Here is a 24,242-nt window from a genome sequence, read left to right as displayed (position 1 = left end):
TTCACAGTTCCTGTAGCCCTTCCCCTCAAATGTATCCTGGTCTACGTGGCTCCTTGGAGTTGGTTGATGTCAGGCCTGGGGCTGGGAAGAGTACAAGATGAGCCTGGAAGTAAAGAAGTGCCTTGGCTTCATCTTTCCAGGTGATGCCTTTCCCAAGAAATAGCTCTCTGATTCTGATCCTTGTCTTTAAGCAGGATGGGGACAAATATTGGCAGACTATCCTTGTGCCAGGCATTGTGCTAGGCAATTCACAGACATTCTCTTATTTAATGCAGTGTTTTGTATGAATGTATCTGAGCCAAACTCTACTTGGCACATAAATAGAATTAGTGACCACGCAGAGTGTGCATTCAACTTTGGTTCAGTGAAATTTGGAGTATAAATTGGACTTTTATGTACTTCTAATTGAATAGAATAATTCTACTCAGATGAAACGATTCACTCTAAAGTGCAATACAACTACAGATACTCAAAAAAAAAAAAACACAAAATCTTAGAAGAAGCAGGAACACTGTCATTGAACCAACATAGAGACTTCTGCATATGATGAGGATGAACCTCAATAAACAATGAAGTCCAGGGCAGACAAAATTATGTACATAATCTCTTTCTAACAAACACCGTAACTGTCCAAAGAAAGGCAGTGCTATAATTTCTGCTTCTTGTGGTCATTGTGAGGATTAAATTAAGTAAAGTACATCTCAGTGCTTACCACAAAGGAGGACCTGAATGCATGGTACCTGCTCTGCTTATTTCCCCAGAGAGAAAGGAAGCTAGGAGAATTTAAGTAATGTTTTGAAAGCCACAGAAATAAAATGGTAGAGCCAGGCTTCAAACCCAGATCTCTAGACTCTGCCACCTGTTTCTGTACAGCTGTCAGACTAAGAATCTTTTTTTTCTTTCAAGAATTTTAAAAACATTTTTTTCTACTCAGTAATTTCATATCAAGGATTCTCTAATAAAAAAGATAAAATATAAAGACTTACATCTATCTCAGACAAAGAATCTTTAAAAATGTCTTAATTTTTGAAAAAAATCAAGAGAAGAAAAACTTTCTGTGGCACATGAAAATTATATGAAATTCAAATTTCAGTATCCACAGCTAAAGTTCTATTGGAACACAGCCATGCCCATTCAGTCACATATTGTCCATGACTGCTTTCATGCTACAAAGGCAGAGGTGGTTGGTTGAGACAGAGACCGTATGACCCCCAAAGCCTAAAATGTTTAATATCTGGCCCTTAACAGAAAAAGCTGGCTGACCTCTGCTCTAGAACTTAAGACTCCTGCTCTTTTCATTATGCCCAAGTGCTGGTGGATCCAGATTGCTTGTGACTTTACCAAATCTTCTGGCATTCTTGGGGAATTATTAAATTGCCATGCAGGTTGCACTGAAGTGCTTCCTGCTGGCTTATATTGGAGAGGTTTGAAGGTATCAGATGGGACAGATTCCCTTCTTTCACCTTAGCCAAAATCCAATCTCACTCTCTTTTATGTTCAAAAGGATCTGATTAACTAGGACATGAATGGGGAAAAGAACAATCCATGCTGTTGGGCTGGACTGAGCGGGCGTTTGGAGATGCTGTATTTCCCTGGACGCCCAGCCCTGTCTAATGGAGACTGCGCACCAGAGGTTAAAGTACAAGAGTCAGGGACCTGTGTTTGAACTCCGCTTGCTAACTATGACTCTGGGCAAGTTATTTAAACTCCCTCAGTCTCAGTTTACATAGGTCAAAAATGAGAGTAATAAGAGTATCTGTAGCTCAGATAATTTGGAGCATTAAATGAGAAAATAAAAAGGTTTTTTGTTGTTTTGCAAAGAGTTGGTTCAGTAAGCATTCAATAAATGTTAGCTATTGTTATTAATTTTTCTGCTTACTTGTCAGCAGGGAAGGAGTGAAGTCTCTGATTCAAGTTAAAATGCCCTAGAAGGTGTTTTTAAAACATGTTTTCTGTGTTTTTTAAAAAAAGTAACGCAAACACACAATAAAAAATTCAAATAGTACAAATAATAAAAATAAATGTCTCACCAAAGAATGAGTCTGAGATGTTCAAGGCAGTAATAGTCATAATAGCTCTAAACTGGAAATTACCCAAATGCCCATCACTAGTAGAACAGAGAAATCGACTGTGGTATATTTATACAATGGAATGCCGTTCAACAGAGTGAATGGTCTATAACTACAGGCAACAATGATGATGAATCTCTTGAACAAATGCTGAGCAAAAGAAGCCAGACAGCAAAGCACACACCTAGATTCCATCTAGATAAGGTACAGAATCAGGAGAAATCTCACCTTTGCCTCAGGGATTACCCTGGGTGCAGGTGAGGGGTGATGATGGGAAGCTGATGGGAGGAGGCTTGGGGGGCAGCTAGTAATGCTCTGTTTCTTGATTTGGGTGCTGGTTACACAGGTGTGTTCAGTTTGTGAAAATTCATCAGCTGATTCTTGCAAATGCTTGCACAGGACTAGACTTCGTATTCTGACAAAATAATAAAACCTAAAAATAAAAAGGCACCCTCCTCCTGCTCTTGACTCCTAGTCACTCAGTCCCCTCTTCAGAAGCAGCCACTGTTACCATCAAACAGAATATCCAGAGACAGTCATTGAGTGTATAAGAATGTGTCCTCCTGTATGTATTATGTGCATTATTATTGTTATTCTTCTTTCTTGAAAGCAAGTTTTTGTTTTATTTTATAAGGACTTTATTTATTTTTATTTATTTATTTTTTTGCTGTACACGGGCCTCTCACTGCTGTGGCCTCTCCCGTTGCAGAGCACAGGCTCCGGACGCACAGGCTCCGCGGCCATGGCTCGCGGGCCCAGCCGCTCCGCGGCATGTGGGATCTTCCGGGATCGGGGCACGAACCCATGTCCCCTGCATCGGCAGGTGGACTCTCAACCACTGCGCCACCAGGGAAGCCCAGGACTTTATTTTTTAGAGCGGTTTTAGGGTTACAGCAAAATCGAGTGGAAGTACAGAGCGTCCTCATATATGAGGGTTCACTCCTGGTGTTGTACATCCTAGAGGTTTGCGCCAAAGTATAATAACAAGTATCCGTCATTATAGTATCCTTCACTGCCCTGAAAATCCTCTGTCTGAGAGCAAGTTTTGATGTACCTAGTCTTATGTCCAGTCAACCACCTGCTGCAAAGGGGATAGTAGATCTCAGGAGAAGGTCAGGTAGAGCAGAGGAGATGAGAAGGGGTCCTGATGCTGGGTGACCCTCTTGGACCTGGCAAGGTTTCCACAAATGTTCCTTGAACTGTCACAGGGAATTTAAGTGTTTCAAGATGGCTGGGCCTTCTTCCTAGTTTTGGGCTGGGCCCCAGATAAAGTCATCCTATGCTTTCTTCGTGTTTAAAACTCTAGGTATCCCATTGGGCAGTCCTGCTCCCCAGGCCTTCTGTTCATGATGAACATTCAGCTCAGGTTGTGATTCAGAATAACACCCTCTTCTCTGTGAAACAATGTTCCTCATTCTGAAGCTGGCAATGTCTGACAATAGGGTGAGATGTTTGAAACCAGGACCACCATGAAACATCTGGGAAGATATTCTTGTATTTCTGGTCTTTTATTCTGTCTTACCCTTGTAGCTAGTAGCTTTCTCCTATACTTTTGACAGCATCAACAACCCCAAATGTTATTTATCCTCTAAGACCCAATGCAAGCTCTACCCCCTCCATGAAGTTTCTATCAGGTTTCCCTGGAGGTCTCTGATTTCCATCACTTTATTTAGCACTTATTTATATAATCATCAGTCTATAATTTTTGATTTCTCTCTACTAAGCTTCAAATACCATGCCATATGCTGGGAATTCAAGAAAGAAAACTCTATTTCTTTCCTCAAGTAGCTCACATTCCAGTGTCAAATGGAGGCCTGTAAAATATCAAAGAGTATTACATGATATCGGTATAAAAGATGCAGTAATTGATGAAATCTGCTACAGTAGGAACCAAGAGTACAAGGCAAGCTTCACAGAGGTACCCCTTGAGCTCTGCACCTTGAAGAATAAGCCGGGCTTTGTTAGACCAGAGTGAGAGAAGTGCACTCAGGTAGTAAGAGCAGCACATGTGAAGGTATGGAAGTATAGAGCACATATTGTCACTCACCATTTAATATGTCTATGTCATTAAATTTACTAGTCTTTCCAACCAGATTGTGAGAGACTCATGGATAAGACTTATAACTTAGGCTTCTTTATCCCCCATTTCCCCAAAAAGCTAGTAAAATTCTAGTTATTAAATTAGATAGACACAAGAGTAAGGGCAAACACAGGAAGGGTCTTAAAAGATGTAACCAAAGACCTGAATTTAAAATATTCTAACAGATTTGCATTTTTAGAATGTGAACTTCTCATCAGATTTGGAATATAAAGGAAACCTTCTAAAGAGATAAAATTGAACTTTAATTGGAGCAGTTATTATAATCAGGGCCAAACTGTGATGAGCAGCTGGTGTCCTCCTCACTTTCTGCCCTATTCAACGCCCCACCCTTGAGTCCCCAGGGCTTGACTCTCAGGTTCTCAGGAGGATAGGAATTATTTTGATTGTAATTGGGCCTGACCTGTGACACAGTCGCTATCTGAATCCATTTTGGGCCACTAAATTGCTCTGTGACCTCGGGCAACTTACTTAGACATCTTGGGTCTCAGTGGCTACCTGATAAAACTGAAGTAAGTATACTTACTTCGTCAAGATTAAAAGGTATAAGTGTTTGAAACATAATAGACTCAATAATGTAAGCTTTCCTTCCTTTCTTCTCCTCACTTCCTTTTCTACCCTCTTCCCTTTTTCCTTGGAATGTTCAGGAGGAAATTTGGGGAAAGAGAGAGGCTAGAAGGCAGTGAATGAAGAGATTCTGAGCAGCTTATGGAGACCTTGGGAGAGGTAAATGGATGGACCCAGAGGCAGTTTAAGACATTTTGCCATGTTTCGTGCAGTTTACTGCCACAGGTAAATGCCGTTACCTCTGAGAGGTTTCCTTGAGACCGAAGGTGGAGGTTTCTTTGGAAGAAACATCAGGCCGGGATCAGCCACAAAGGGGGCTCGGAGTTGTTAGGGCTGCAGGGAAGGGATAGGGCATGATTTATCCAGAAGAGGAGACTGACTCAAGGTCACACTCTTGACTTCAGCCTGTGCCTGTCACACCTTCCCTTCAAGGCTGTCACCTGGGAGGAGCATTAGACTTCAGGCTAATATAGGGCTGGGCTCAGGGTCTTCTCTCTGTATTATCTTGGAGCTTCCAAATAGCTTGCCTTAGGAGGAGATGATTAACCTCAGATCCTCAGTTCACTTGTCAAGAATTCAGGCACCGCAGGGAGAGGGATGCACCTGCGTCTATGGTTCTCTAATGACTCACTAGGATCCTTCCCTGTGTCACCCATCCCACTCCCAGGCAGGAGATTCCCAACCCTCCACTTAGCCTTCTCCCACCTGCTCCCACCCCCATGTCAGCCCACCAAAGCCAAAGAGCTCTCAGCTATAAACAAATCAAACTGACAAACTAATTCTCGGGAGCTAATGGCTAAAGGCACTTAATTCTCGCAACAGCATTTTCGTTTTAATGGGGGCATCAAACCTTGGTCCAGGAGGGACTCCCTAATGGAGAGATTCCAGGTGGTGTGGAAAGCAGAGAGGAACAGAATGTGCTGGCAGCTTGCCCAAGGTCACACAGCGAGGTGGTGGCAGAGCTGTGCGTAAAACCCAGCTACCTTGACTTCCAATCTCACACTGATGGAGGCTGCCTCTTGTTTGGTCACACTGGGACTCCCTGCCCCATTCTTGAGCTGCGTCAGTGACTGTGGCCCAGCTTGAGTGTGCAGAGGCTGTGATGTGAGCCTAAACCGTCCACCTGCACTGCCAGAACCTCTCAGGAAGAATAGTAGCATTGAGGAGGCTTGATCAATAAATATTATGCAAATGCCTAGAGCAATAACATTTCCTTCCATTACCAAGCTAACAGTCCCCATCAAGAGCCTGCCTGCATTCTGACGGTTTTATTTTTCCTGGTTTGTCAGCCTGAAATCAGGGTCTGACTGATGCCCGTATGAAGCATAAAAGGTACATGACTGGCAGAGGCCCAGTTCCTTTTTCTCTGAATTAGAGGCCCTTGTTCCATGAGCTGGCAAGAGGCCCGGCTTTGTGCACATCAGTTATGTTTGACTGAGAGCCTTGCTGAGCAGAACCAGACAGTAAACATTCCTGGAGCCACGATCAGCCTCATTGTGATGCGGTCTCCATAGAAAGAAAGCAGCGAGGCAGCGGTACCCAGATCCCTTCCCTCCATCCCCTCTTCATCTCTTCCCACCTGTCACCCAGCTAAGGGATCCCGGAATCCGAGCAATCGTTACACTTCTGTTTGTAGTTGTACAAGAAAAATAACATTCTTCATCTTCTAAAACTGAAATTAATTGCTACTATGAACTCTTACTCTGCTGGATGTCAAAACTTAATTGCAGTCAATTAAGTGTTTACCCTTCTCTTGTCTCTGTAGTCCTCTTAAAGTTCTAGAAAGCTTATTCAGTGTCAAGTCCTGTGTGTGTGGGGGGGGGGGGGTCTGGTCATTGGCATCATTCCTTACCCTCATTGACATCTACTGAGATGATGTCCCCAACTCCATCTTGCATTTGGTTGTCAGTAGATCAAAGTGGTGCCTCCCTTTTTTCTAACTGCAGGACCCCTTTAAGGCACCAGCTCTCTCTGCTCTTGGTTGCTCAGAATACATTCTCTGTCCCCACAACAGAATGCAGGTGTCCAGAGATCATATGTGGCTGTTTCAGGCTCTCTGCCTAGATACCCACATACACATTTCTTCTCACTTTCAGTGCTACGTGGAGGGTGAACCCAGGGCCTCACTCATTCCCTGGACTGCCTCTTGAGAAAGCGGGTAGAGGGAGTCACAGATCTTCTTCCTCTTGCATTTCGCCAGCTTGTATCTCCCCTCCCATATCCTCTGCAATGTTTGTCCTGTGGTGGCTCAGGGCTCAAGGTCTCCTTCCCAGCAATGCCCTGATGTTCAAGCTCCTGTCTCCTGCACATGCTCTCCGCATTCCTTCCCATTCTTAGATCCACATAGCCTGGCTTTTCATTTTTTCTTCCAAATCATTTGAAACTCAAAAGTCAAGAAGTAGACTTTTGTTTTCATGTTCCTTTAATAAACCTTCATTGTAGCAGCAAAAACCTCATGACATAGCTGTCCAAATGGAGGATTATGCAGTGATAGAAATTCTAAAGAGGAGAAGGGGAAAACACATTGGTTAAGAATCAAAAAGATTGTATAGCTATATGATGTATTTTTTAATTGCTTGCAGTCTATCTCAACCAGAGTTCCAGAGAAAATGATTGGAGCTTTCATTTTCTCAGTGTTCCCAGTGTTGGCATCTTCCTAAAAGTGCCAAGGGCAAGTCCCAAGGGTAATTCTCGATGCATAGGAGAGAAAGAATTCATTTAAATCAATGGATGCTTTAGGGAGGTGATTCTCAGTGTGATCTGAGGATCCCCAAGGGTCCCTGAGACCCTCAATCTATCGGGTCAAAATTATTTTCATAATAATACTAAGACTTTATTTGCCTTTTTTACTTTCATCTCTCATGAGTGTACTATGACGTTTGAAAAACTCCACTGTGCAAACATAAACATCTGTGTACACACAGAAATTAAGTGTTCAGAGATTTCATATATTGGAAATATCAGAAAAACAATATTATATAGCATTTAAAAATACATTAAAAGAAATAAAGCAGGGGATTATAAATTTGATGATATTAAAAAGTGACTCTCTAATTGACCAGGTATATTAAAACAAGAACAAAGTAAAACTTTTAGAAATGACAAAAAATTACATAATAATTAAAATTAGTATCCCAATAAACATGATAAAGAGGAGACTGGAAACAGATGAAAAGAGAATCAGTAAGCTTGAAGAGAGATCTGAAAAAATCAAATTGAAGGCAATAGAGAGAGACAAAGAGGTAGATCAAAGAGAAGTTAAGAGACATAGTGAACAGAATGAGAAAGTCTAATAAAAATCTCATTGGAGTTCCAGGAGGAGATGATAAAGAGAATGGAAAAGAGGCATTATGCAAAAAGATAGTGCCTAGGAATTTTATACAATCAATGTAGGATGTCAGTCTCGGATACAGGAAACCTGAAAAAGTCCCCGTTTAAAACATCTCGTACTATTTTCAGACAACGTCACAACTTTTGGAAGAGGAAATGCTTTCACAGAGATAATGGATGTTGTTTTGAATCACAAACCAAATGGAGTGTTTATCGTGAACAGAACACTTGGGGATCAGGGCTTCTTCATTGGACACCTAGAGTTTCAAACACAAAGAGATCATGGGGAAACTTTATCTGAGTCCAAGGCCAACACTAGAGAGAAGCCCTGGTCATTTAATTCACTTTGATGCCAGATGAAGGATCAGGGCTTCTTTGCATCTCCTTTGCTCTCCCTGTTCCTCTTATCCTGAGGTCTACCCCCACCCCTTGGGAGCAGGTGGTCAAACCGGACACAGGGCTAGATACATGAGTACTTGTTCTCAGGAAAGCAGAAAAAGGAAGCACCTAAAACATAAAAGCTAAAAATATTAAAATAAAAATGACATATCAGGCAAATATTAAGTAAAAGGAAGACACTGTAGCTACATCAATATAAGATAAAATCCTTAAAAGCATTACTAGAGACAAAGAGAGTTACTGAGTAGTGACTGAAAGTTCAATTCGCCAGGAAGATGTATCAATTCTAAACCTGTTAGAATAAATAAAGTAAAAACTTAATAAAACTGCAGGGATTGGCTTCCCTGGTGGCGCAGTGGTTAAGAATCTGCCTGCCAGTGCCGGGGACACGGATTCAAGCCCTGGTCTAGGTAGATCCCACACGCCACGGAGCAACTAAGCCCGTACGCCACAACTACTGTCTGTGCTCTAGAGCCCGCGAACCACAACTACTGAGTCTGCGTGCTGTAACTGCTGAGGCCCACGCACCTAGAGCCCATGCTCCGCAACAAGAGAAGCCACAGCAATGACAAGCCTGTGCGCTGCAACGAAGAGTAGCCCCTGCTCACCGCAACTAGAGAAAGCCCATGCGCAGCAACAAAGACCCAATGCAGGCAAAAAAAAAAAAAAAAAAAACCTGCAGGGAGAAATTGACAAATCCACTACCATAACTGCAGATTTTAGCAACCTCTTTTAGTTATTTATAGATCAAGTAGATAAAAAAATCACTAAGGATAGAGGAAATTTGAATCATGCAGGAAACAACCTTGATGTGATGTAAATAATTAATGATACTTCTCAAATCTGGAGCACACATATTTTCAAAGGCACATGGCACATTCTAAAAATGTTATGCATTACACTGTATGTCAAGTTTCATCCAATTTCATAAAACTTAAAACATAGAAGAAGTTAAGCTAGAGAATAATAACAAAGACAAGCCTGGTACTTTTGAAAATTAAAGTTCTAAATAAAAATTTGTCAAAATTGTCAAGAAAGAAATCATAATAGAAATTATAGATTAATTAATCATAATGAGATAGAATGAAAATAATGTCTATCAGGACTTGTGAGATGAAATTAAAGCATTTTTGACAAATACTTATGGTGCCTAAATGCCTATAATAGAAAAGAGGAAAGTGTGAAGCCAAATTATCCAAGTATCTAACTTAAGAACATAAAAAAGGTGGGGGTGATGTTGCTGAACATGACAGGGTAGGGAACTCCAGTGCTCCATCATTCCAGCAGCTAATGCGCTAGTGAAAACTGTCAGGATCAACTTCTACAGAACTCTGGAATACGTTGGGTTGGCCAAAAAGTTCGCTCGGGTTTTTCCATAACATCTTACGGAAAAACTCAAACGAACTTTTTGGCCAACCCAATAGTAAATAACTTACAACAACCAGGAGAAAGCTTAGTGAAGAAAGAAGTTGGTGCACTGTAGTAAGAGAGTGCTACAAAATTTTAAATTGCCCACTTGCCATCCTCCACTCCCCAGGTCAACAGTGGCCACAAAGACACTGCACACCTGGTGCAGGTTGCTAGTGCCACAGGCAGCAAGACAAACCTTATTCTCAAAGAGCTGTGGTTGTTTGTTTTGACCTGTCTGTCTACTTCTAGGGGACTCCTCTGCATGATGGAGAAGAATCTAGGAACCATATTTTCTAGATTCTCTTTCCCTATGTGGTTCCAGGTTAGAGTTTTTCAATGCGAAATTTGAAAAGGAAAAGTGAAGAGAGGCCGTTATTGTCAGTAGCCATAGAAGGCAGATGTATGAGCAACTGCAAGGTGTATAGCTTCTCAGGCTTCTGGAAGAGCCTGCTTTGCTTCTGCAGTTGAGACAGTTGATGGGAGCTTTGGCATAGACCCTGAGAAATGCTGCAGTTCCCCAAAGAACATTTAAGAGCCACAAGCTTTGGAGGTATTTCTTTGATCTTCTGGCTTCAGTCTTCTTGATCTTCACTCTTGTAACTCTGCTCACACTTAGGAAAGCACCAAGTTATCTACTCAATCCCTTGATTCCTATAATAATTAGAGTAACTCTGATTTATAGACCAAATCTTGACTGGTACAGATGAGAAAGAACCCAAATGGAATAGGTTTGGGAAGGGAAGATCAGGAATTAGTTTGGGACATGAATTGTTTGAGATATCTTTTTGCAGCCATGTATAGTAGGGTTGCGTATTCAAGTCTAGAGTTCAGGAGCAAGGACTAGTCTGGAGATATAAGTGGGAGACTTGTTGGCATATAGATGGTACGTAAAGTCATGCTGCTGTGTGAGGCCATTAAGGAAGTGTGACTAGTCAAGAGTAAAGATCTGTGGACCAAGTTCTGGGACACCCAACACTAAGAGATAAGGGAGAAGATGAGGAGCAAGGAAAGGAGATGGAAGGAGGGACCAATGGGTGAGTGAAAAACCAGCAGGGTATGGTGTTCTAGAAGGCAAGTTTGGAAAGTTTTTTGGGGAGGAGGGAGTGATCAACTGTGTCAAATTCTGCTGACAGGTCAATCAAGATGATTGAGAACTGAACATTGGTTATGCTTACCAAAAATACGGAAACTAAAGAAAAGTAGAAAGTTGGAAGAGGAGGATCATACATTCTATCATCACCAAAAACAACAGTTATTTGAGTTCATTTTTCCATGTAAGTCTTTACTTTTTTATATAGCTGGAGTTCACTGTGCATATATAATTTTCTATCTTGCTTTTCACTTATTTAGGAGATTTTTTCAAAATTATTATAAATTTATTACTAAAATTATTTTTAATGGTAAACTATATTCTTTGAGAGGATGTAGCATATGTTATTTAACTGTTCTTTCAAAGTTGGACATTTAATTTGTTTACAATTTTCTACTTTATAAATAGCTTTGCAAAATTCCTTTGCAAAAAGCTTTATCAGCAGTTTTATATGACCTCCTCAGGGTAGATTATCAAAACCTTAACCACTGTTTAAAAAGAAATGAACATTTTTAAAGCTCTGTTTTAGGCTTTTGGAAATTAACTCATTAAGCATTACTTTTCACAAGCCCCATTCTTTTTTCTCTGGGTCTGGAGTTGAGAGCTCTCACTTTTCCAGCTCTTTTATTCCAATAATCACTCAGTTCATCTTTTGGAAGAAAGAAGGAAGGCTGGCATGGGGTTTGTAGGGACCATATGTGTGGCACCCAAATATACATTCATTTATTCACTCATTCAGTTATCAAAGTCAGCAAGAAGGAGGAGAGGAACAGGGCTCCGGGATAAGAAACAAGAGGGATGGCCTGCCATGAATGGCACAACAAGTTGGCCTTCACTTTAGCTTCAACCTCCAGGGTAGTCTTTTCTCTGAAACTTCCAGGTCCTCCCCATGATGCACGACCATCTCTGCCTCCACACATGGGTATGCGTGGAGACTGGGGAGGGAACGCAGTAAACCATGGATTATTCCTGTGAATCACCCAGCCATGGTGAGGCTCAGGGAAATGGAAAGTCAGAGACTCACTGAGGTTTTACTGTTTTGCTTACCCTACCTATATTTCTTCTCCTGATGACAATATCTCAATTACCTTTCCCAGAGAAGGCCTTAATCCACATGCTTTAGGTGGTATTGACTCCATGCCCGCCACCTAGTGTGGACTCATGACCCAATCAGAGTTGTCTACTCCATTGTCATAGTGATTGTTTATTAGCATTAAGGATAATGTAAGCCTAATGCTGCTGGGGTTCCTTGTGGAGAGATCCTGCCTGAGAGAAATACCTTCGCAGGGAAAAATACAACCATTAAATGAGGGAACAAGCAAGAGAAAAACAGGTAAGACCAGTAGGAGTTGACAGAGAACACATTTGCAGGTGGACATGGGTTTTCAAGAAGACTGAAATCTAAGAACTGCTCTGAAACTTCATAGCCATATAGACCAGTTTGCTGAGAAAGTGTCCTCTGATGAGATACTCCAACTCAGTCTTAAAGAAAAGAAATGATAAATCTAATCTCAGATAGCAGCAAAATCTTCACAATGAGATGTTGCTATTTCAATATCCAGATCTCCGTTGAGAACAGGCATCTATAGTCAAGCCATATTTTTCTTGTAACATTTGAAAGAATATAATTTTCCTGACATTAGCAAAGAATTATTTTTCAAATTATGTAAGCTTTCTTTGCTGATTGCCACTCCAAGTTTGTAGATTTGTAGGGCAGGTTAGGTTTTGAAGAGACTACACGTGTATTCAAAGCTTGAAATATATTCAAGAAGTTCTCCATATTTTCCATCTTAATAAGTGCCTCCCCATCCTCCAAGCTGTCCAAGACCTACACCATGAAGTTAGACACTTCCTGTTCCTCCATTTCCATCAGTCAGCCATCATGAAGGTTTATCTCCTAAATGTTTTTTGAATATATCCACACCTATTGCCATTGCATAGTTCAGAGCAGCATTCTCACTTCTCATCTTGTACCAGAATCATATGGGGAACTTAAAAAAATAGTGATGCCCCAGAGATTCTGATGTGTTTGATCTGGAATGGTATTCAGGAATCCATAGTTTCCAAAGCTCCCCAGCTGACTCTGTGATCCAACCAGGGTTAAGGACCACTGGATTTGAGATCCTTATCATCTTTTTAGGACAATGAAAATAGTCTCCTAAGCTGTTACCTTGACTCCTCCAGTCTGGTTTCTTACCAGTTTGTCTTCTACCAATCTGTCTGTCCATTTCCAGGGGAATCTTTCAGTGAGATTGGTTTCCAGGAGAACCAATCTGATTCCATCACTCTTATGGTTGTGAGCCTTCCGACTTAATCCCTATGCGTGGCTTGAAACTCAACTCATGGTCGGCTTCCCACCTCCCATCTCCTCAGTATCATCTCCCGTGACTTCCCCCTCCCAGTTTGTTCTGAAGTGGTACCAACGTAGTCTTTGATATTCTAAGACAGAAATATCTCAAGACAGTTGTGAAACTCCGTTTTCTTGAATGTCACATAATTTCTTTCTATAACTGAAAAACTTGTGACTTCCGTGACTCTATAAATGCAGGACTAAGGTAATTTAAATAGCAATCACAGTATATTTGTCATGAAAATAATCTCCACACAATATTGCATTACATCTCTACAGTAACACTAACCAAGAATGATGAATGATGTTAACTATTCTTATAGAATCCACATTTGTACAGAGGTGTGTGATTAAGGTGACCTCACCTCACAAAGGCCTATTATCCACATTCTGCAAGGAAAAAATATATTTTTAAAATTTCCAACCAACTTTTATTTTTCAACATATACTATTTAAAGCCGTTATGGCACTTTTGCTGGGCAGGGGTTCCTGTACAAACACCTACTAACACTCTAAGTTAATCACCATTTTATCATTCATTTATTTTATCTCTAACTGGATGAGCAGTTTTTGAATTAGTCAGGCAATCATTAAAACCGTTTCATGGGGGCTCGTGAGGGAAGTCCCGAGACAAAGGGAGCGCGCCGCCGCCAACGCCAACGCCAACGCCAACGCCGCCAACGCCTCCCCGTCCGCCTCCCTCGCCGGGCCGCGGCCGCCCGAGGGACGCAAACATGTTGGGGATCGCCCTCAGCAGACTCGCCCAGGAGAGGAAAGCTTGGAGAAAAGACCACCCGTTCGGTTTTGTGGCCGTCCCAACAAAAAATCCCGACGGCACGATGAACCTCATGAACTGGGAGTGCGCCATTCCCGGGAAGAAGGGGACTCCGTGGGAAGGAGGCTCGTTTAAACTACGGATGCTGTTCAAAGACGATTATCCATCCTCACCTCCGAAATGCACGTTTGAACCGCCATTATTTCATCCGAACGTGTACCCCTCGGGCACAGTGTGCCTGTCCATCCTGGGGGAGGACAAGGACTGGAGGCCGGGCATCACGATTAAGCACATCTTATTAGGAATACAGGAACTTCTAAATGAACCAAATATCCGAGACCCAGCTCAAGCAGAGGCCTACACGATCTACTGCCGAAACAGAGTGGAATACGAGAAAAGGGTTCGAGCACAAGCCAAGAAGTTTGCTCCCTCATAAGCAGCGACCCGTGGCATCATAAAAAGGAAGGGACTGGTGTGGCAAGAACTTGTTTACAACATTTTTGCAAATCTAACGTTGCTCTCTACAGTTACTGGTCACCAGGGGAGGGTTCGGCGGGCGCCATTTTCCATTTCCGCCCCTGGTACGGTCTCGGCTCGCTGAATCGCCCAGTTTTCCATACAGGGTCTCTTCCTTCAGTCTTTTGTATTCTTGATTGTTATGTAAAACTTGCTTTTATTTTAATATTGATGTCAGTATTTCAACTGCTGTAAAATTATAAACTTTTATACTTCAATGAGTCCCAAGGAGCTAGTTCCTTTGCTCGCGGATGCAGGCATGCTTCACGCCGTCTAGAGCTGCACTTAGCCTTCAGCTGGCTGCACGAAACAGAAAATCAGACCTGCCCCGCCCCGCCGCCTCCTCTCCCAGAGCCCGGCTTGTGTTGCTTAGGAGCCTCAGATCCACAGTCAGCCAGCGTCGCGTTTCCGCAGCACTTCTTTTGTGTTTATATGGCGTTTGTCTCTGTTGCTGTTTAGAGTAAATAAGCTGTTTATTAAAAAGAAAAAAAAAAGTTTCATGGATCCCCTTTACCTCTTTCTAAATGTTGCCCTTGTTATCAAACTTTAACCGATAACATGGGTTAATATTTCAATTCTTTGTCATTTATCTAGAACTTCTCTTTTCTGTCCAAGAACTGTTAACCCTTCACTCTCTGTCACCTAGCATTGGCAGTTAGTACAAAAAAGTAGTTTTGTGGCTACTTTTCACAAAAGACCAGCCTTGTATCATAAGCGTGTATGTGTATGTGCTGACAAATACACAAAAAGACGTCTAATAGAGACGTGACTGCTGGGCATGTAGTTAACCTCAGGCACTAGTTTTGTGATGTATTCTGCACACTACCCTTAAAGCATGGGTGAGTCAAATCCAGCCTCAGTGAAATTAAAATCAGTGAAATGTATGGACACCAGAATAGTCCAAAAGTGACCCTAAGATTCTGTTACGGATAAATAGAATAGTCCAAAAGCAAGTTGGGAATTCTCACCGAGTGGCCTAGGTGATGAGCCAGTGGGGACAGTGGGTTTTCCCCAGGTCAAGAGGTGGGACTGCACCTGAACTCAACTCCCATGGGTCTCAAGCTGGCAGCTGGCTTTCCTAAACAACTGCGGTAAACAACTGACCTCTACACCAGACTGCCTAGTGGTCGAGGCCCTTTTTCTGCCACCACCACACCCTTCCCCCCACTGATAAACTTGTTCTATCCCTTGATAAATAACAAAGGTGAGCAACTAGGGAAACTGGGTCCCTCCCCTGGAAGGTACACTCTGGCCAGTCCCAGCACTCCCCGAGGTAAGACATTAGGGAAATGTGCTCTTTTTACTAACCCTCGCTTTGCAAATTTCATCAAAAAATCTGTCTCTTACCCATAACCAGTGAGGTGAACTCCAACCTGAGCCCTATTACCTGATAGACATTCAGTGTCAAGTGTGAATTCTGGAAACTGAGAATTCAAGTTGTTACTGCGCCCCATGCCGTCCTGTGCCCATCTCCTTCTTGCACATTCTATTCTGCCTACAATCCATTCCTCCTTTGGGCACCTGGAAAACCTCTGCTGAGACTTCAAGATCCATCTGTGCAGAATTAACTCTCGTCCCCTGGCCTTCATCTAAAGCAGAGAAAATCATCACCCTCTCCACTGTGCTACCAAAGTTGCAACAGACCTAGGCCGTTCTCAGTATTGGGACATCGTTTTCCATGACTGGCCCACTCTAGGAGCCAGGGATTTACCCTAACTATTCATTTTTAATGTACAATTACTTTTTTATTGCATAAGTAATATGTAATGATGAAAAATTAAAAAGTATCGAAAAGCAAAACATGACCCATAGATAAACACTTTCTAAGGTATCTTTGTTGATACCTTTTCAGATTGTATTTAATAGAAATGGCCTGATGCAGTACCAGTTTCCTGAAACCTACTTTCTTTTCTTAGTAGGCAGACATGGCATCTCATTGTTATTGTTTTTTGCATTTATTTAGTTCATGACATTAAACATTTAAAATAGACAGTGGTGAATTGCATTTCCTTTCTGTGTTTTCCTATTCACATATTTGTGTTTGTTTTTCTATTAGGTATTTTTCTTTTTATTATTGATTTGTAGGAAGTCCTTATTTGGTGAGTATGTCAACTCTCTATCAGCTATGCAAATACTACTTATACTGTAAATATTTAAATTAGTTTATAATTTTATTTTAAAAAATTTTTACTTCATAATTTAAATTTTATGCTTTATATTTTTGAATTCAAATCTGTTAGTCTTCCTTAATAATTTCTACCTTGATGTCCCACTTAGAAAAATTCTTCCCCACCCTAATTATTGAAATATTTTTCCTAAAAACAATTTCATGTTTATGTTGGAATTTTAACTCTATTTTGATGCTTTTCTTAGTATGGCTTCCTCCTTTCTTCCTTTCCTTTCTTCATTCCTCCAGCAAATGTTTTTTAAGTACCCATTCTGTTCAGACACTCAATTTTTTGGCACTGAGGAAACATCGATGTATAAGGATGACACAGTTCTATCTTCACAGAGTTAACATTGTAATGAGAAAAACAGATAAAAACACAGAAACCAAATAATATAGATTATAATGGCACAGAGGGATAAGTGCTCTAACAAAATATCAAGCGGGGTATTGACATTGAATCGAGTGGAAGTGTGTTATATAAATAAGCCAAAGATGGTCTCTGTATATTAGCTCCTAGGTTACTTGTTTCTTCATTGCAGACTGAGATCCGTTAGCTCAAAGGCGCACTGGCACCAACTCAAGTTTTTACATCTAATTATTTTATATATAGCCCATATAAGCAGATTTTTAGCCACTGACAGCCTTCCTGTTTTGTATACCCTGAAAAACTGTGCCCAACATCTGTTAGATTTATAGCCATAGCTATAGCCATAGACTAAAAAGACCTCAAGCAGATGCTGTCAACTTTGGAACTTCATGACCTAGACTCCCTGCTGTGCTGCTGAATGACATCACCTAGACACATAAACCCCTCTCTGATCTCACTCCCACCTTACCTTCCTTCCCTTCTGAATGGTGACCCCTGCACTGTGGCCACTTGACAGTCTGGCTGTGAGGGACTTCCTCACATGCAAACTTGTCAAAGCGGCACCTAAATAAAGCTTGTGTGTGTTACTGGTACCTAGTGGTCACATCTTTTTCATTGATCAACCCCCAAATCCCTTAAACCCTCTACAGGGTGCTATTTTAGTTAGGAAGACCAAGGAAGACCTCTCTGTGGAGGGAACACTGAGCAGAGACAAGGAATAGCTTCGGGGGAAGACTTCAAGTCAGAGGGCCAAGCCAGCACAGAGGGCTGCAGGCAGCACAGAGTTAAGTATGTGCAGGAAAGCAGGAGGGCTAATCTGCTGGAGCACACATCCTGCTCTGATTATTCAACCACCTTTCTTTCCCCTTGTTCACTTCAAAAGCATTTTTCTTATTTCCTAAAGTCCTATGTATATTTGATTTTTGTCCAGCTTTTCATTCTGTTCCTTCATTTTTAAATCTTAAGCCAACATGGCCTTGTTTCAAGATGAGCAGTTACATTTTACTTGTTTCCCTTGTTATAAATTTCTTGGAAAAATATCAAGAATATGTGTTTCCAGATGTGCTTTAAAATAGTATCTGCTAGTTTTAAAATTAAAAATCCAATTGGAGTCTTCATCTGAATTGCATGGAACCACAATTTTCATTGCAGTCTTTACAATGTGGACTTTTCTGACCAGAAACATTGAATGGATTTTCAATTATTAAATTTAAAAAAATGTCACTAAGTTAACTTATATTGATATAATTTTCTTCATATAAGTCACTACATTTATTTTAAAGTGTATTCATATGCATTTTGTGTTATTGAAAATGCAATCTTTTGTTTTTTATTATATTTTCTAATAGGTTATTGCTAGTATATAGAAAAGCTAATTGCTTTTTATATTTGTTGTTTTTATAATCAGTTACTTTAATTAAATCTCTTATTAGGACCAATGGGATTTCCAAACAATCTTGTGTTTCCTTCTAAAATAGTCACATCATTTGCAAACTGATAATTTCACTCATTTTTTTTTTCACTTACACCATTTATTCTGTTGTCTTCTTATTGGATTGTATTAGCTAAATTCCTTAGAGAGTTTCCTTTTGAACTACAGAAACTTTGTATGTGTTCATTGATTTTTCTATCAGAGGTTGTTCTATTTTTTTCAAGATGTTTAAGTCTTGTAAAGTTCAGGGATATAGCTCTTCACTGGGATTGAACATACTTTGATTCTTTTATTCACAAGGAGATGGAGATTTTAGGACACAGAGAGGCAAATAGAGATCAGTCAATGGGCTTTGCTCCTCCTCTATTCCCTCTCAAGTGGAAGTCTCCAGAGATCACCGCACTGCCACAACTCCAGGGCAGGTGGGATGCTTGCATAGACTGGATCCTGGGGCTGACAAGGCTCCTAGGGAGAGGATGATGTGCTTAGGAGTGTTTTACTCAGAACTGAGCCTCCAATGGGGGAAATAGGTGATGGTCCTTGCAAAGGGTAGGTGGGAGGGGTTAAGACACCCTGATTAATATCCTTAGGTCAGAAACTGTGGGCACACTCTGAAATCGAATCTAACTTTCAGTTTTCTCTTGGAAGGCAGAGGAGCAAGTTTCTCTACTCTCCTTAAAAAAGCAAGCAAAAATGCGTTCTAAACAAAGAGCTGTAATGAGAAATTTTACGTTCTCTCTCTGCTCCTATTTGCAGCTTATCTGAGAAGTGACCCATAGAAACCGTGGTTAAGTGCCACAGTCTTCAGGCCGATGGGCTTCCTGTGAGAAGAAAAACAGTGGATATAGTTGTCAGGGATCTCAAGCCCAGCAGAGGAGTTTTTCCTGAGGGTCTTTCATAACATCAAATTTGGAGCTGAGAGTATTTCTTCAGAGATGCTGTCGCTTTTGTTCAGATACTTGGATGGTTTCTGAAAAACCTTAGATGAGCAGACAAGAGTTGAGGGAGAATTTTGGCCAGATCAAAGTCCAGTTATTTTTGGAGACTAAGACCAGAGCACTAGCTCCACCTAGAGCTTTTGAACTTTGTCAGGGGCTGAGACACTGCCCCATCTCTTGGCTTTCTGAGTTCTGGGATGGAGAATGGATTCTTGACAGGTATCCCTTCTACTTGCTACAAAGGAGGGTTTTGTTTTTCCTTCCCACAAGCTGCTCTGAATATGTTAAGAAAGTCTCAATTTTTTCTTCTTTTTTTTTTTTACCACATGGATAGCACTCTTTCCTATCATCAAGGATATATATATATATATATATATATATATATATATATATGTACATATTTCCCCCTATATTTATGTTATATTATTTCAATAACAATGTTTTGGGGGAGGGCAACGAAACACACGTAGGCTCAATTAGCCAAGTTGAAATGGCTCTTAATAGTGTGGTGGTGTGCTTCCAATCCATGCATTTATAAACAACCCTCAGATCAAGACTTTATAAAAATAAAAATGATTTGTGAGATTGACTGACCCTATATTCAAATAAGATCTATGTGCCATTTATTTATCTCATGCATTCAATCATCCACTCAGCCACTTGCTTATTTGTTTATTCAATGAGTCTTTAATAGTATCTTTATTGAATATCTTAGTCGGCACTTGATCAAGATATTGTGGTGGTGGTTATACGAATTTACATATGTGGCAAAATGGCATAGAGCTATACACACACATTTTACCTATGTCAGTTTCCTGATTTGATATTGTATCAGAGTTATGCAAAATGTTGTACAAACATCATTGGGGAAACTAGATAAAAGGTATGAGGACCTCACCCCACTGTTTTTGTAACTTCCTTTGAATTTATTATTATTTCAAAATAAATTTTTAAAAAGCTAACAAGATGAACATGAGTCTTTCCCCACTTGGAGATCATTGTTTATAAATGAATTATAAAAAGCTGCACGTGTTGAAGATTAGCATCCACTTCTTTTTTTAAAAAAAAATAGATTTAATTTTTTAGAGCAGTTTTAGGTTCACAACAAAATGGAGAGGAAAGTACAGAGTTCCCATATACCCCCTACCCCCGACATGCACAATCTCTCCCCCTATCAACATCCCCCGCCAGAGTGGTGCATTTGTTACAATCAATGAACCTCCAAAGTCCATGGTTTACATTAGGGTTCACGCTTGATGTTGTACATTCTATGGGTTTTGGTAAATGTATATAATGACATGAATCTACCATTGTCGTATCATACAGAATAGCTTCACTGCCCTAAAAATCCTCTGCACTCTGCCTGTTCATCCCTCCCTCTCTTCTAACCCCTGGCAACCACTGATCGTTTTACTCTTTCCAGCTTAATTTTAGAATAGAATGGTTTTAGAATAGTTTTATCTTTTCCAAAATGTCATATAGTTGAATTCATACAATATGTAGCCTTTTCAGGTTGGCTTCTTTCACTTAGTAATATGCATTTAAGTATTCTTCCACGTCTTTTTATGGCTTGATAGCTCATTTCTTTTTAGCGCTGAATAATATGCCATTGTGTAGATGTTCCATAGTTTGTTTATCCATTCATCTACTGAGGGACATCTTGGTTGCTTTCAAGTTTTGGCAATTATGAATAAAGCTGTTATAAAAATCCATGTGCAGGTTTTTGTGTGGATATAAATTTTCAGCTCTTTGGGTAAATACCAAGGAGTGTGATTGCTGGATTGTGTGGTAAGAGTATGTTTAGTTTTGTAAGAAACTACCATTTTGCATTCCCACCAGCAATGAATGAGAGTTCCTGTTATTCCACATCCTCACTAGCATTTGATATTTTCTGTGTTCTGGATTTTGGCCATCCTAATAGGTGTAAAGCAGTATCTTGTTGTTTTAATTTGCAATTCCATAATGATATATGTGGAGTGTTTTTTCATATGCTTATTTGCCATCTGTATATCTTCCTTGGTAAGGTGGCTATTCAGGTCTTTTGCCCAATTTTTAAATTGTTTTTTTCTTTTTTCTAACTATTGAGTTTTAGGAGTTCTTTGTATATTTTGGTTAACAGTCTTTTATCAGATGTGTCTTTTGCAAATATTTTTTCCCAGTCTGTGGCTTGTCTTCTCATTATCTTGACCCACTTCCTGTTCATTAACAAGCTGGTGACAACAATTAGCTTGCATAGTGCACTAAACAGCCTCTCCACTGGGTTTTACCCACATTCTGGGGACACTACTGTTCTCTTGACTACATGAGCAGTTCTGTGTGGGGGTTCTGACTAGGAGCACAGGCTTTGGGATGTGTCATCCTGGGTTTAACCTGGGTCTACTCTCCATGAGGTGCATAAATACTTACTTAATCTCTCTGTCCTCAGTACCCTCAGTCACAAATGGAGATCAAACCAACACTCATCCTAGGGTGGCTGTCAGGATAGAATGAGCTAATTCCAGTAGGGGATTTGGCATGGCACAGTTGATGGGACATAGTCAGTTCTCTAAAAGTGTTATTATGGGTGTTCTGATATGTATTGTGATGTCTTTTTTTGGCTGAGTGTCTTAATTACTAAGTTTTACTCTTAGAAGTATGTTCTCTTTTTGGAATATGAGTGATTTCAGGAATGGTTATGAAAGCTGTATCTACAGTCACCTTGGTGACAGTCAGCAGTCTACTGTTCTGAGAGCTTGTGCTGAGAAGGGGTTTAGAGGTCCCCACCCTTTTTTGTTCCTGTTTAAAGTGGAATTTAATTGGATTATTAATTTGGGTAGCTTGATAACACATGTTGTGTGTTACCATTAGACATTTCTCTCACCTAACTCCATGGGCAACAGACATATGGGGATTTGTTCTTAGTTAGTTCTGTCCAAGAAAATGAGGGCTTCACTGCATACTATATTACTATCTAACGTTTCATATAATATAATGATAATAATAATTACTTCCACTTATTGATTACCTACTTAATCCTGACACTGGTCTAAGCACTTTGCATATATATATTAGCTCATTAATTTACATATATTATTATCACACCCACTTGATAAATGGGAAAACTGAGACTTAGTTAATTGGCTTGCCACCTTCACCCAGTTGGTGACACAAAGAGCTGGGATTTGACTCTGGACCCTATGATGCCATGTTCCTAACCACTATGTGCATACCACCACCAAATACCTGACTCGAGATTCTCAAAACATTGTTCCAAAACCACTTGGGTAAGGAAAACTTTGAAGGGGTTGTTTAAAGAAATCCAGCTTCCTGGGATCCCCCCCACCAACACCTATTGAACCAGGCTGTCTGCTTTCTGTCCCTTTCTGAACACATCTTATCCCCACAAATGTTTTACACTTATCAGAAGAAAGAAAACTTCCAGATCATGGGAGGAGAGAACAGATGTCAGGAAGTAAAGTTGTGTGGGCTTATTGGTAGAACTAAATGAGTTTATAGCCAACTATGAACAAAGGCTGCCAAACTCTAAGGGAAAACTTACATAATATGTTTCCTTTCTCTAGCATTCTCAGGTTTGTTTTTCTGAATCTGTTTCTGTGGCAATATGGTTATCCTATTTTAGAGGTTTTCCTTTATACTAGTTATGCCGAAGGTGGTGAAAAGAAAAGTCAACATTAATTACACTTTTCGAGAAACCAGCCGGTAACTCAGGTTTGGATGACTTTGAAGGCAAAGGTCAAAGCAAATGTTTAATAGGTCTTTCTTGATAACAGCATATTCTTTAAAATAAAAGCCTAACTCCTCAGTGTGGGAGGTAGATGGGTTTTGGTTCAATCAAATGGACAAATTTCCTCCCTGACATCTGTAGAAATTGTTACCTTCTTCATGTTGATTGTTATAAAGATAAAATGAGATAGGTTTGTAATAGGGTCTGGCAAACTAAGAAATATTCATATTATTTCATTATGATTATCATTATTATTGTTAGAAATTATCTCTGGTAAGAAATGTTGAACAGGTCAAGTGAAAAACAGTCTTTTTTTGATAAAGAACTTCAGTGAAGATTTGGAATGGAAATCCCATTGACCTGTCCTATTGACTTAAAAATTCTGCTAAAAATAGATAATTACAGGCTACTGTATTGTGTGCCATTTAGAAATTTGTGCCTCCTTCACCCTGCATATAAAAGGATGCTTTGTTCAAATCCTCTGGCACTTGGGGTCTTCAGGGAGAACCTGTCAGTGTGATGGATCTTCATGTTCTGACAGGAGCTCCCATCTGCTGGATGGTATTTTGGATCAGGTCCTTGTGGGAAAGGACCATTCCCAGTGAAGGTCACAGTGATTATTACTGGGTAATGGGACATTGTTCTGTTATTGTAAGTCATTGGGGTCAAATGAAAATTTTCTGGAAATAGTAACTGTGCTGTGCTTGGCTGGTCCAGGATTCTCAGGAGTTCTCCATTCAGGTGTAAATGAGGTGCTCAGCACAGAATAAGCCTTTTCTGCAAAGCAGCCTTGGGCAGCCTGTCTGGAAACTGCTATAGCCAGGATGGATGGATTCACTTTGACATAATGTGCTCAGAGTTTCCAGAGGGAATTATGCTTTCCTCTCCCTTTGAAAATGTTAATTCAACTTTGGTGGGTGTGTTTGCAATTTGGCTGGGAAGACAGGTCAAATAATGGGACACACACTTCTGGCTGAAATGGCCTTCCCTCCCTCTCCATCTGGCTG

General features: G+C 40.5%; 2 protein-coding genes across 2 annotated transcripts in view; one reads left to right on the top strand and one right to left on the bottom strand.

Annotated features, from left to right (window-relative positions):
- The window catches only part of NPSR1 (neuropeptide S receptor 1), a gene marked incomplete at both ends in the record, with an annotated part of 109,414 nt that overhangs the window by 51,316 nt on the left and 33,856 nt on the right, over positions 1-24,242 (bottom strand). The window lies entirely within an intron of this gene.
- Positions 14,048-14,524, top strand: LOC307057961 (SUMO-conjugating enzyme UBC9-like; the record flags this gene model as incomplete). Its single annotated transcript, XM_079711250.1, has 1 exon — positions 14,048-14,524. One exon carries the CDS (start codon positions 14,048-14,050, stop codon positions 14,522-14,524), a length of 477 nt encoding a protein of 158 aa, XP_079567376.1.

This window comes from Hyperoodon ampullatus (genome assembly GCF_949752795.1).
Source record: "Hyperoodon ampullatus genome assembly, chromosome: 9".
Taxonomy (NCBI): Eukaryota; Metazoa; Chordata; class Mammalia; order Artiodactyla; family Ziphiidae; genus Hyperoodon; species Hyperoodon ampullatus.
Note: the sequence above shows the minus strand (reverse complement) of the source record. Positions and strands in the feature narration are given on the sequence as shown.